The 15,279-nt window shown below is 36.6% G+C and overlaps 1 protein-coding gene across 25 annotated transcripts in view; it reads left to right on the top strand.

Annotated features, from left to right (window-relative positions):
* The window catches only part of AGFG1 (ArfGAP with FG repeats 1), a 73,715-nt gene that overhangs the window by 12,126 nt on the left and 46,310 nt on the right, over nucleotides 1–15,279 (top strand). For all 25 annotated transcript variants that reach the window (XM_070489568.1, XM_044751197.2, XM_044751195.2 and 22 more), the window contains exon 2: nucleotides 6,757–6,850. In XM_070489568.1, coding sequence (XP_070345669.1) covers nucleotides 6,757–6,850 — 94 coding nt within the window. The remainder of the gene's footprint in view (nucleotides 1–6,756; nucleotides 6,851–15,279) is intronic.

Genomic DNA, 15,279 nt, shown 5'->3' with positions numbered 1-15,279 from the left:
CTGCTGTGTCTTGATTTCTTCCGAGAAGTCTACTTTCAGTCATATTTTTTCCATTGTCTTTTCTTTGTGATTGCTTTTAAGATATTTTGTCACCAAAATGTTTCTAAGTGTGGATTTTATTCTGATTTTAATAAGCTATGCTTCCTATATATGTAGATAAATGCCTTTCATTGGATCTGAAAACTCTCAGCCATTATCTCTTTAAATATCACCTTTCCATTCTTTTAGTCTTTCAAAAGCAAGAGTATTAGTTGTTATACTTTCTAATACTTTCTTTTTTTTTCCCTAAAACCCCTTTTCTGTCTCCTTACATGTCTTTACTACCTTTTGGGTTGTTTTTCCTCTTTGTTGTCATCCTCGTCGTCTTTTTTTTTTAGATTGGCACCTGAGCTAACATCTGTTGCAGATCTTATTTTTTTCTTCTTCTCCCCCCCAGAGTCCCCCAGTACATAGTTGTGTATTCGAGCTGTAGGTCCTTCTGGTTGTGGGACACCACCTCAGCATGGCTTGATGAGCGATGTCATGTTTGTATCCAGGATTCAAGCTGGTGAAACTCTGGGCCACTGAAGTGGAGTGTGCAAACTTAACCACTTGGTCACAGGGCCAGCCCCTCTCTCTTGTCTTCTACTTCACCAATTTTCTCTTGGAGTGTCTAATTTGCTCTTCAACTGATTTGCTGAATTTCTTTTTTGGTGAGGAAGATTGTTGCTGAGCTAACATCTGTGCCATTCTTCCTCCATTTTGTATGTGGGATGCTGCCACAGTGTGGCTTGATGAGTGGTGTGTAGGTCTGTACCCAGGATCCAAACCTGTGAACCCTGGGCGGCTGAAGCAGAGCACGTGAACTTAACCACTATATCACCAGGCTGGCCCCAGCCACTGTGTGTCTTTTAATTGTAGAATTCAATCCATTTACATTTAGAGTGATTATTGATATATGATGGCTTAATGCCACCATTTTATCACTCGCTTTCTGGTGGTTCTGTATTTCCCTTGTTTCTTGTCCCATATATTTCGGACTGCCAATTCAGTTTGGTCACTCTCTATGATGGTTTTCTGTTTTCTCTTTATCATTTATGTTTCTGTTGTGATTTTTTGTTCAGTGGTTACTGTGAGGTTTGTATAAAAGATCTCATAGATGAGATAGTCCATTTTCTGATAGCCTCATATTTCCTTAGTCTAAACAGGTTCCATCTCTTTCCTCTTCCCTAAGTTATTGTTGTTACAACTTACTCTGTTTTGTTTTGTGAGTTTGTAGTTAAAATGAAATCATTATATTTATTCTTGATGTTTTCCTTCCCTTTATCTCTAATGTTATAATTAAGTGTTCTAACCTGTTCTGATAGAGTTGCAATTTTCTGATTTTGTCTGCCTATTTATTTCCTTGCTCAAGGCTTTGTAAAGTCTTTTATTTTTTCAGGTATGAGGGCCTTATTGATCTTTTCTTGTAGGGGAGGTCTTATGGTGATGAACTCCCTCAGTTTTTGTTTATTTGGGAAAGTTTTTCTTTCTCCCTCATATCTGAAGGATATTTTCACTGGATAGAGTCTCCTTGCCTGAAGATTTTTGTCTTTCAGAATTTGAAATATGTCATTCCACCCTCTACTATGCTGTAAGGTTTCTGCCGAGAAATCCACTGAAAGCCTGATTAGGGGTTCCTCTGTAGGTTATTTTCTTCTACCTTGCTGCCCTTAATATTTTTTCTTTATCATTGACTTTTGCCAGTTTTATTAATATATGTCTTGGAGAAGGTCTTTTTACATTGATGTAATTAGGAGTTATGTTAGCTTCTTTTACTTGTAATTCCAACTCCTTCCCCAGGTTTGGGAAGTTCTCAGCTATTATTTCTTTGAACAAGTTCTCTGCTCCATTCTCCCTTTCTGCTTTGGAATACCTGTAATCCTTATGTTGCATTTCCTGATTGAGTCAGATATTTCTTGGAGAATATCTTCATTTCTTTTTAGTCTTAGTTCTCTCTCCTCCATCTGAAACTTGTCCATATTTCTCTCCTATAAATTGCTAATTCTGTCCTCCGTAATATCAGCTCTGTTATATAAGGATTCCAGGTCTTTAGCTCATTCATTGTGCTTTTCATCTCTAACATTTCTGGTTGTTTTTTCTTTATAGTTTCAATCTCTTTTGTGAAGAATTCCCTCTCTTTGTTAATTTTTATTCCTGATTTCATTGAGTTGTGTTTCTGAGTTTTCTTGTAACTCATTGAGATTTTTTATGATAACTATTTTGAATTCTCCGTCATTTCGATTGTAAATTTCTGTGCCTTCAGGATTGATTTCTGGGTGTTTGTCTTTTTCCTTTTGGCCTGGGGTATTAATATACCTCTTTATACCATTTGATGGGATGGATTTATGCCTTCACATAGATAGTATCTGATTGCAGATTCTGCCTGCTGCTACTGGGGAGGGCAGGAGCTGTATATTCTGAGCCTGCCGTGATCCCTGGCAGCTGTTCCTGTCCGAGTCTGGGTCACTCCTTGGGACCTCAGCAGCAGTGTAGGCTCTACCACCAAATGGGAAATCCATCACGCGGAGGCTCACGGCTGGCACTGCCTGCTCCCATGGTCCTGCCAAGGCATTCTTCTACCTTTGGGACTGCAGTGGTACTATGGGTATTCTTGGCAGCTGGGAAGGTGTTTGCCTGGGTGCGCAGATCCACCACTGCCTCTTCCTAGGTTGCACTAGCTGTCATGCTTGGTGGGCAGGGCCTCCCCACTAGGTCCAAGCCTGGGCTACTCCCTAGGACCGTGGCGGCACTGTGGGCTCTCCCAGTGGATGGGAAAGTGATCATGCAGGGGCTCAGGGCTGCTGTCACGGGTTCTTGTAGTCATGCTGAGGTGCGCTCCCACCCTCTGGGCCGCAGCAGTGCTATGGGCAGTCCGTCTGAGAGAGCAGTTGCATGAATGCACAGGGCTGCCAGGGAGCTAGAGAGTGCTCACCTACCTCCACCATCTCCCTGTGGGTAATCCATCCACCTTCAGATATATAGCTGTGCAGGTCTTTAGGCTTCCTATTGTGCTGTGTGGGTATCCTCTGTTGGTCAGTGAATGGCCATTTGATTGTAGTTTGAAGGAAAAGAGATAAAGGGAACAGCTCACTCTGCCATGTTGGTGATGTCACTCTCTGTAGTCTTTCCTAATTTAGGTTTTAATATAAATATTCTATACAAATTTTAAAGTCCAAGTTTTTTGACTACTACTTGTAATCAGTTGGACTTTCCTATTTCTTACTACTTTTTTCTATTGTAGAGTAATACAGATTCGTTGTGGAATACTTGGAGAGAATAGAAAATTATAAATAGAAAAAGAAATTCAGTCTCATCATCTGTATGCAAGGATTGTTAATACTTTGGGTTATTTGGTTTGTCTTGGCAGGTTTTTTTTATGTAGGTCTGAGAATACTATATAATTTTCATCTTAAAAAAATTAAAACATAAGTGTGCATGATGTTGTACAGTTTTATTGTTATTTATTTAACCACTTCCCTTTGGTATTGAAGTGTTTCTGATGTTTTCCTATTATGAATCATGTTTGATGAACATCTTGTACATAGTTAGCTAGCTATGTTTCAGATTCCTAAAAGGATATTACTGGGTCAGAAGGCATGAATGAGGTTCCTGATACAAATTGGTGAATTTATCCCGTCATCAGTGTATGAGACTACCTATATTCACTGCATACTCATCATTTTGCATTCTACTTAAGAGTTTGATGGTCAATCTTTGGTTCTTTTGCCAGACTATTTTAATAGCATGTAATATCCATGTACAAAGCTTTTGGAGGCTAAAGAAGGAAAAATCCTTGTATATCCTTGCATGAGAATTTAGTTAATCTGAGTAAATGAAACATAAAAGAGTGATTAGAGGAAGCAACATGAACAAATGTAACATTTCCTGGGAGTTACACCATTAATGTAGTTAACGTAGCTTTGCAAAATTGTGTCTACCAGTTTCGTAAATCAAGTCCTATTTTAAGTTCACTGAGAGGCTCATAAAAAGAAATCTTGTAATAGGTGTTCTTGTTAAGTGGAGGAAAATGTCCCTACGTAGTTTGGTTATGAATACGTTTTGGTTGTATTTGTTTCATAAGTTCAAAATTTTGTTCACTGATTTGAGAAATATGAGTACCTTCTTTATGCATAAATGGACTCTGTAATATGGTAGGGCCTTGAGATATATGAATGAATAAGCTATACACTGTACTGCTTTCATGAGATTACATACATATACTATAACTTAAAAGAGTGAGGAGTTTCCTCATTTGATGATTTGAGAAGTATAGAGGTATAACTTTTTGCTCCAAAATTTCTTATTCAAAACATACCCCCTTGTAACAGTGTTTGACATTTTCTCATCAGAAAGTAATTCCTATGCCATTTGCATTTTTAAAAAGGATACTGTAAAGGAGGTGGAAAGGTAAAGGGTTGGCTAGAACAAGGAGGAGGTATTAGGGGACAAGGAGAGATGTTGCTAACTGAGAGGGAGGGAATAGAGGAATTTGAGAGAACAATAACAAGTTAATTCCTTCTGAAATTGTTTTTGAGCAAAGTAGGGTGCAAGTACATATCATAAATTAATAAGCTTCCCTGAAAATGGTGAATTTAGTTTTGTTCTCATAATATGGATGAATTGGAAAACGAGTGTCATACTTTAAATAAATAATAATGACTTTTCCTAAAGTTTTGCTTTTGGAAATTTAGAAGGTATCTTTAAAGCCTTATTTGTGATTGCAAGTTGTAAAGCTTCTTGAAAGTAATTCATGCTTAGCTGTTTCTTCATAGCTTAGTTTGAAAGTTTTACTAGGATGAAGTTGCTGTGTTAAATTTTCCCTTCTGTGCAATCTTTATTTCTGTATTTTATGACTTACCAAGAGCTAGAAGGAAAATAATTTATTAGTTTAAAATTTAAACAAAGCAAACCAAAACAACAACCCAACTTAACGTTTCTCCACTTTGAAACGTGAAAGAGAAAGTGCAATGTGTCATAATTCAAAGCGTGATCTGAAAGGTGTGCCATCTCTTTGGCAGAATGGAGAGAAAGAAGCAACAGGATATGAAAATTGAGCTTCTGTTAATTCTGAATTCTCCATGTTATTTTGACTTAAAATATTGTGAATTTCTAGAATATTATACACTATAATTGTTCAAAAATGTTTCCAGAACATTTTTGTAAGAGTTGGTTCATTGTTAAATCTCTCATTTAGTTAGCATGAATGATTGCAGGATGCCTATGACAAATTCTGTAAAAAGTCTGCTCTAGAACTTGGATTCCAAATGAGGCCTTTACCAGAGGACATGACTCCAGAGTCACTTTATGAAACTGTGCAGTTTATTTGTTACTTTGCATAGTTTATTTATCTCTTATTCTTGTGGCTCGAGTAGGCCACTCTGTGATAGTTGGACAAAGTGTAAATAGTTCTTACTCTTTCTGAGTACATTTCTATTCAGTTTTTCATGTGCATGATAAAACATCATCAGGAAACTTAAGTCCTCTTAAGGCAATCTATACAGAAAAGGCTTCAAGGTTGTAAAGGACCTTAAGTCATTTAATCGTACATCCCTCTAGTCCTCGAATCCCTTCTCCATGTCCCTAGTTTTCTCTCGAACACTTACTGCCTCGTGAGGAGATTAAAAATGTTCATGGGGCCGGCCTGGTGGTGCGGTGGTTAAGTGCGCACCTTCCGCTTTGGCAGCCTGGGGTTCGCCGGTTCAGATCCCAGGTGCGGACATGGCACCGCTTGGCAAGCCATGCTGTGGCAGGCGTCCCACATTTAAAGTAGAGGAAGATGGGCACGGATGTTAGCTCAGGGCCAGTCTTCCTCAGCAAAAAGAGGAGGATTGGCGGCAGATGTTAGCTCAGGGCTAATCTTCCTAAAAAAAAAAAAAATGTTCTTTATTATAAATCCTTATTTGAATTGATGGAGAGATGGGGCTTTATTCTTACTGGTTAATAACTTCAGGTTTCCTTGGGTTAGTTTTCAATTTTCTAAATTAACCTCAAACTTAAAGGTAGTAGCTATTTGATGAGAATATTTGTATAGCTCAAAACTTAACATATCATCATCACTCTCTTAGGAAGTATGAAAATATTTAAATAATTCTTTTTCAATTCTTTACCATAGAGCTCTTCACATAGGCTTCTTCCACCATCAGAAACACACTAAAGCAATATTTGTTTTTCCTAGAAGCTCGTATGTTACAGGTCCTATGTCTTCCTAACTAGGTAGTTGCTTGAATTTATTTATTTATTTATTTATTGATTGATTTTTGTTTTGTTTTGTTTTGTTTTTTTTGGAGGAAGATTAGCCCTCAGCTAACTACTGCCAGTCCTCCTCTTTTTGCTGAGGAAGCCTGGCTCTGAGCTAACATCCGTGCCCGTCTTCCTCTAGTTTATACGTGGGACGCCTACCACAGCATGGCTGCCAAGCAGTGCCATGTCCGCACCCGGGATCCGAACCAGCGAACCCCGGGCCGCCGAGAAGCGGAACGTGCGAACTTAACCGCTGCGCCACCGGGCCGGCCCCTGAATTTATTTTTAAATGTATTATTTAGTGTGGGTCTAGCCAAACTTACCTGGAAATATGTATTGTGGGGATTAATAGTTTAAAATAATTTTTAAATGCTTTTAGTTTATGGAATGAAGACACTGTTCCAAGTTTAAATATGCTAATGAAAAATGGTATTGATGTATAATTTTTAAAATGTAGCATCTAATAGTAAATTTGTAAAATATTTTATCTTTTAGGCGAGGGTTAAATCCACCGCACAGGGTGAAGTCTATCTCCATGACAACATTCACACAACAGGAAATTGAATTCCTGCAAAAACATGGAAATGAAGTAAGTGTTTTTACAATTTTCAGCTTTTTTGTTGGCAGTCATTTTAATAAGATTTAATAAGTTGTTTAGAATGGTGAATTTCACTGTCTAAAAAACGGTTATTTTTATATTCTATATTTAGATATTTTAGAGAATGTACTCATTTAATAATGTATTTAGAATTAGTGTGTACTACATAAATACTTTACCTTAAACTTGAAGTGAAACATATGTGTTTAAAATTCGTTGGTGTTGTGGGACTGGCCTGGTGGCATAGTGGTGCTCTGCTTTGGTGGCCCTGGGTTTGCGGGTTCAGACCATGGGTGGTGCAGACCTATACACCATTCATCAAGGCATTCTGTGGTGGCATCCCACATACAAAGTAGAGGAAGATCAGCACAAATGTTAGCTCAGGGACAGTCTTCCTCATAAAAAAAAAACAGTATTGAATATAGAAGGTGTTTTTGGAGGATATCTAGTATTGGAGTAATTTTTAGACAAAAAAAAAAAAGAGTATTATGGTAAACTTTTGTTAGGCTGTTGTGTGATCAGCTTTCACGTGAGGTCCCCTCCTGTTGTCTTACTACATTTTTGACTTTGTACGTATATGTGGTGTTTAATATTGAGCAGGGGCTTGGTAGGGAGGGCATTATTAGTTCTGCGCAGGCAGCCTGGGGTCATGGGGAACCCGATAGAGTAAAGATTTGGAGCGGAACTTTTCCCTTCTACTCTGCTTTAATGGGCTTCCAGTAATTCCACTCTGTTTGCTTTCTTGTTTTTAGCTTCATGTTTTGCTAGTAGTAGAAGTGGTGATCTAATATTTTAAAAAACTATAAAATTAATGAAGAAGGCGGGTATGTTTTATAATCTTGGGGTAGGGATGAGCCACTCAACCCAATTGATTACTAATAGCCATTATTATTTCACAGAAGAATCTTACCACTTCCTAAAAAAGAAATATTACTTTAGTTATACTATTCTGGTTGCATATTTTTGATATGAGAGAGAAAAGAAGTTGTAAGATTTTATTAGTTTCAGTGTTCTCTGTCACCTTCAGAAGATGTATGTAAGCATTTTGTCCTCTGCCTCTCTTTTTTCCTAGCATTTTGATAATATTATCTTAAACTTATTCACCTACTTGTGATGCACTTGTGTTTTTGGTTCTAAAATAGTGAAGTGTAAATTCAAAGTTATAAAATATTTTTAAATACATTATTTAGAGAAGTGACCACACTTTGAAGTCTCCAAACTTTGCTGATAAAAAATTATTTTGAGTAATCAACTTCCAGAATGATGTGGATAAATTACAGGAAAATCTAAAGCTAGATGAAAGGGCAGAAGGTTTGTAGTGACAGTAAGTATAGAATTATATATTTATGGGTTAAAATACAGTTAGAACTATTTGTATAAAGTTTGGGGTTTGCCTAGCAGGGCAAAATTTAAATTACTTTCTTAGGATGTTGGCCTAGTTTGCAAAATATTGGACATCAGAATGGAGTCAGAAATAAAAGAATATTTTTTGTTCTTAGATTAAGAATCTAATGACAATAGATAAAGTCAGAGTAACAGAACTGGAAAGGTAACAGTCCATTGGAGAAGTAAGTAGAAGTATTTGAACTTGTCAGTAGATAAGGTTAGGTAGAGACTGGTCCCAAAACTGAGATTGAAGGAACTTTTCTTTTTTAATTGTGGTAACAACACTTAACATGAGATCTACTCTCTTAAAAAAATATTAAGTGTAAAATACGGTATTGATAATTATAGGCGTAGTGTTGTACAGCAGATCTCTAGAGCTTATTCATCTTGCATAACTGAACTTTATACTTAATACCTGTTAAATAGCAACTACCCATTTCCTGCTCCCAGTTTCTGGCAACCACCATTCTACTTCCTGCTTCTCTGAGTTTGACTATTTTAGATACCTCATATAAGTGGAATGATACAGCATTTGTTCTTCTGTTACTGGCTTATTTCACTTAGCATAATGTTCTCAGGGTTCATCTATGTTGTCACATACAGCAAAATTTCTGAAGGAACTTTTTCTTTTTTGAAGATTGGCACCTGAGCTAACATCTGTTGCCAGTCTTCCTTTTTTTCTTCTTCTTCTTCCCCCCAAAGCTCCCCAGGACATAACTGTATATTCTAGTTGTAGGTCTTTCTGGTTGTGCTATGTGGGATGCCGCCTCAGCATGGTCTGATAAGTGGTGCCATGTCCACACCCAGGATCCAAACCAGGGAAACCCTGGGCCAGCGAAGCGGAACACACAAGCTTAACTACTTGGCCATGGGGCCAGTCCCTGAAGGAACATTTTTTAAGACTGTAAAATAAATTTAGGATATATGAAAGGACATACTTGAATTAGGTAACTCATTATATCAAAAAGTAAAAACAAAATATCAACATTAGAGATGACTGGAAGGGGTTCATGAATCTTAGACCCTAAAAAGAGTCATGCAAATTCACATAGGCCATTTAAAGTACTCACTATGATAGTCATTGTGCTAGGTAGTGTAGTTGCGGTTACAGATGTGGCACACAGGCTTAGCTGACATAAAGCTCACAGCCTACTTGGTGAGACAGATTTGTACCAAATTATAACATGGTGTGAGATAATTAATGATAAGAATAAAAAGTTTCAGAAATTATGTGTAGGAGGGATTCAATCTGTTGGTGAAAAGGAGAGGATTGGGATGATCTCACAGAGGAGGTAAAACATTTGCTGGTGTTTGAGGGTGACTACGACTTACGCTGGCAGGAAAAGATATTGAAGGCAGGGCAAACACAGTGCACAAAGAAAAAGGGAAATTTGCAGTATTCTTACTGCTAGAAAATATATCGGTCTTTTGGGTATTGTTAAGGAAGACACACATACTTTCTTCTGTGCCTCTGGACATCTTAGAACCAAAATATTGGACTAGGTATATTTGATTCTTTACAATATTAGCAGTATCTGTGTTCTTAAAAACTTAATAGATAGTTGAAGGTGAGAATTCATATTATGAGGTGCAGGACAGTTGGTACAACTTAATAAAAAAACTTTATAGACTTCAAGTGCAAGTGCTTTATTTATCTTATTTAAACATTTAAATCTTAAGTATAACATGCATAGAGAAGTGTATACAGATCTTACTTTTTTATTTCAAAATATGTTGCTATATTTCAGCTGTGTGTCATCTTTCAGTAGTTTGGAAAGGACCATACTCAAGCACATAAATTTTGCATTAAAAAGGCACTATTATGCATCTTATGCATGAGTGGGTTCATGTCTGAAGATGAGTGTTCCAGAAGTTAAAAGATCTGAAAGTATATTGACTGGCAGCAGTCTTGGATCTTCTGTCTGCACTGGGGAGTTTCAGTGTTCTGAGGGGCCTGTGTGGTTGTCACGATTGGGAGTGTTGGCTGGCTTAACCAGGCAAGCACCATGGTTACTGCATGACTCACAGTGTGTTGAACAAAATTAACCTACATTCCACATGCTTTGAATGTTCCTCCAGACATTTGTATGGGAAAAACCTGTTTACAGTCTTCTCCATGTGTAATTTAAATCTGTTTTACATACTCACGTTACAGTTGTGAACAACTTATTGCCAAAGAAAGTCATGCTGCAAAGCCAGAATCAGAGTGGGAGGGGATTACCAAGTTACAGGGCACAGGGCATGGATACAGGGAAGCCATTAATTGAGACTGTCAGTGCAGTGGGTTAGCACATGTATATATCTAGGGAAGATTTCACTTTTCACCAGAACTTTATTAAGAGTTTTTCACTGCTTTGGAAAATTACAAAACTGATGGCAACACCACTCATAGTATTTTGAGTCATTAATACAGTTGTCCGTGTTGGTAGCTGTGGTAAGCAAATAGTGGTATTACTATTTATAAATACGTATCAAGGACACACTTAATATTTATAACAGTATATTGTTAGTTTCTACAGATAAGGTTTACAGATTACTTAATATTACTATAGCATTCTCAGAGTCCTACAATGTGTTCAGTGGAGCAGATGTGTACATTATAGGTTATAGAACATAGTATGCCACATGTTAGTAAAATATTTTGCAGCAAAGCACTTTGTATTTATTATTTGCTGAAATGGTTTTGACATTTTTTCCAAAAGTAAAATATTTCACAGAGAATTTCTACATATTTATCTTATATTGGTTTCTTTTGTATCATGAGTTACTTAGGAAAAAATCTTTAGTGGTTTCCTTCATATGTCTTCTTTTATTATATTGTGGGTAAATCATGGTCCTCTAGTTAAAGGAATTTCACTGTTGGGTTAACTTCTGATTATCAAAGTTAGTGGAAGGAGGGCTGTTCAACAGGCTATAGATAATCCAATAAAAAGAAAATGTAGAAATAATTTTCTTTTGAAACATAGTTTTTCTTTTCTAGTAGCAAATTAACCTTCCTAATTGTATTTTAGGATTGAGAGTAAAAGGGTTACTACTCATGCCCTACGGCCATCCAGTCTACATTTAGAAGTAAAATCATGTATTGATGGACAATATATGATTGTTTTTATGCTAGATTGTAAAAATGACCCCAAAACAGAAACTGTTGCTTTTAAAAAATCCTAAAACAGTAGACCCAAAAGGTAAGGTGCACTTTTACCCTGTTAACATTCATGATTTATTCTTTCTTCGTTCTTGAGGCAGATTTATTAATTACCTACTATATGCAGAGACTGTCCTTGGGTGTTAGGGATACAGTGATCCACAAAAACAGACGTGATGCCTGCGCTTCTGTAAAGTTTATAGTCTAGTGGAGGAGAGTGATAATACAAATCTTTTTTTCCCAATTCTGTTTTGGTGTAAGAGTGAGAAAGGGCTGTAGTTTGGAGTCGCAGATGCTTGGGAGCGTGGAGATGTGGTATCAAGCAGTTATACTGACCATTTTAAATACGTCTTATTTTATGAGGCACTCCGGCCTTTTTGGCAGTTAAATTGCATCTTTGGGAAAGATTGGAGCTATTTTATAATCAGAAACAAGCACTTCCACAAATAAAAATATTTTTGTTTCTTAAATTAAAATTCCAAGTTCACATGCTGTGACAGTTTTACTGGAATATCCAGCTATTATTTTATGATATGTTATATATTCAATATATTATGAGGTTAAACAGGACACTCGTAGTTATTTCCTAAATTATCCTGTCCTGTAAACTGTAATAAGAAGTGATGGTCAGCCTCAGTACAGAATAGTGAACTCTGAAAAGTAGAAGGCCGATATCAGAAAGAATCTATGGGATATTGTCAGAGCAAAGATGACAAGCTTTCAAGTGAATCCTGAATCAGTGTGTGGAAGGGTCACGTAGTTTCAGAGTGTTGTATTGATTTCCTTTAAGTTTGATTAAAAATGAAACAGTCTAACCCAAACTGCAACTCTATAGGGAAATTGATAAAATTTGGGTGGGGCTTGTTAAATATTTCTGGAAGTGCAGTGGTCTTGTGCAGAAAGGATCAGAATTGTATTCAGCAGGTTGAGTGAGAACCTTGGACAAGATGTATCTGAGCTTCAATTTCTACAACTGTAATATAGTACAGTAATGTCTTTGTATAGAAAGATTAGAGTGCTTTGAACTGAGGCAGCCTATCACAGTTCCAGCATATTTCTTGTCAAATAAGATAGATATTCAGATGTTTACTGAGTCAGAATCTAAGATAGTAGAAGTTATAGGACAAGGATTATCAGTATTTTTCCCTCACTCCTTGCTCAGGGTGGTTTCATTAGGGGGATTTTTCAGTTTCATAGAATACTATAGTGTCATTTACATTAATATTTGGGTTACGTATTTAAACTCTTGGAACATTTTAACTTTAGTTTTATGCTGAGCTTAAATAATAATAATTGGCAGTTGTTTTAGTAGCAACATATATTAAATATGGTTATTGAGTGACAGATTTAAGTTACATACTCGTTACTCTAGGACCTACAGTTACCTTGCCTGTAGCAGAAGTTGGCAAACAGTTTCTGTAAAAGGCCAGATAGTAAATATTCTAGACTTTCTGGGCCTCCTATAATCTTTGTTGCCTATCGTTATTTGAAAAAAAAATTTTTTTATAACCCTTTAAACCTGTGAAAACCATTCTTAGACTGGGCAGAACAAAAATAGGCCAGTAGCCCGATTTGATCTACACATGGTTGATTGAAGACTCCTGGTCTGTGGAATTCCAAAATTTTCAGTTCTCAATATAAATCCTTTTATAACTTGGCTTCTTCTCCTAGTTAATCTTTTTCTTGCTGCATTCCCAGAAAAATTTTTTTTTTTTAAGGCTGGATAATCAGCTTTTATTTTTCTTCTCCCCAAATCCCCCCAGTGCATAGTTGTATGTTCTAATTGTGAGTGCCTCTAGTTGTGCTATGTGGGATGCCGCCTCAGCGTGGCTTGATGAGCAGTGCTAGGTCTGCGCCCGGGATCTGAACCGGCGAAACTTGGGCCGCTAAAGCCGAGAGTGTGAACTTAACCAGTTGGCCACAGGGCTGGCCCCAGAAATGTTTAACTATAGTTATCTCTGTTTTGTTTTATCACTCTCATGGTTTCTTCTGTATTGGTCTTATTATCCTCATAACGTTATAGACATTTCTATGGCATAATCTTACATATTTTTTCACTATACCTAGAGCAGTGAGAATGTATAAAATTATATATATATCCAAGGGAGTTTCAAACTTTATATCCATGTGAGTTTCACTGGAATTACTTGTAATGATTGTTAAATTTTTTTTTTGGTAAAAATTCCTGGGCTCTACTCCCTGGAGATTCTGACCCTGGAATGTGGGGTGAGGCACAGGAGTGTCTGTCTGCATTTTCAGTCAGAACCCCGTGTGATTCTGATGCTGATGGCTATGGGCCACCATTTGAGAAAAGTAATATAGTACCTAAAGGCTCCAGACTAGGACACAAAACAATCTGTGGTCTAGTTTCAGCATCACTGGTTAATGAACCTTGTCACCTTGAACAAGGTACTTTTCCTTGAGCTGCTGCTGCTTTTGTACCATGAGAAGTACCTGTCCTGCCTGTTTCACGAGGTTGATTTCTAGATAGTGTATGTGAAAATGTTTTGAAAACCCATGTATTATGAAGATGTAAGATGTTAGTTTTATGTGAAAAGATACTTTTTCAATTGATTCCTAAGCTCAGGAAAAAAATAGGTAGTATATAGGAAAATAGTGTGCTTTGAGTTGAACTTAGTGAGTTTAGAAAGAAATTTTTGCAGAATTTGAGTTAATATGATGCTATTAATAAATATTGAGTTAATTTAGTAATAATAGTAACATTTAAAAGTTTTTAACTATAAAAATGTCATTGTTTGAGAGAGTAGCTTCCTAGTGAGATACTCAAGGTTTAAAACAATGTAACTGAAATATTGAGGCACGCACTGTTGTATTATTTAAGAAGATAACTTTTGTTCAGTTTCTGCATATTTATGAAGAAATGCAAATATTTTAAAGTCTAGTCTCTACTTTGAAAGAAAGCCATGCTATTAAAGTTCTCTTTTAATTCTAGCTGAATCTAGTCAGTAGTAACGTAGTAATCTTTAAAATATTTGGAGTGCATTCTTGGATATTAGTTGTTGGCTTTCAGAGAAATATCTGATTCTACCAAGTAGCAAAAAGAATGTAGGAAATGTTATCTTTGTTTTACACATATTTTAACATGTGGGTCTTTTTGAATGATGACTGAAAACCCAGAGTCTTGTAGAAGGAGCTAGAGGTTAGTTTGTAGCTGCTCTGAGCATTTATTTAACTTTTTGTTGCATTGCTATCCCAGGTCACAATATTTATTTCCTTCTAGCTGTTTGCCTCAGCTGTTCTAGCTTTCACTGATCTCTCACCTATTCTTGTTTCTTTCTTTCTTGTCAGTAAGTATGTGATCTTTAAAAAACAATCTTATTTGAATCGAATTAAAAATATAAATTTTTAGACTTTTTGTTCTTGTGTAAACTTTTCAATATGGAGATGTTCATCTTATCTACATAAGGGGACAGAATAATATGACAAACTCCCATCAACTCATGGCCCTGTCCCTTCTTTTTTATTTTGAAGCAAATCCAAGACAGAATTTCATCTGTAAATTCATCAACTAATGTTATCTCTAAAAAACAAGGACTTTTAAAAATAATATAACCACAGTACTCTTTTTCATGTCTGTAGAAATTAGTAATCGAATTATTTAGCCAGTGTTCAACTTTCCTTTCATTTCATGAATTTCATTTTTTTCCTGTTCCCTTGGAAATTGATGCTGGGTTCTTACTACAGAGCAAGAAGCCTCTTTAGCTGCTAGAACAGTAACTTGGCATTCATCTTGGCAACAGAGGATGCCATCTGGTTGGGGGTGCCTTATGAGCTGGTAAGAAGAAACTTGAAAGAGGGATTGTTGATCACATTGAAGGTGTTTTGGTTCTGTTTCATGAAATTCAAGCCCAATCCTGCACAGGCAAGGTCA

This window comes from Equus asinus, chromosome 19 (genome assembly GCF_041296235.1).
Source record: "Equus asinus isolate D_3611 breed Donkey chromosome 19, EquAss-T2T_v2, whole genome shotgun sequence".
NCBI lineage: Eukaryota > Metazoa > Chordata > Mammalia > Perissodactyla > Equidae > Equus > Equus asinus.
This window is presented reverse-complemented; position numbering and strand designations above follow the sequence as displayed.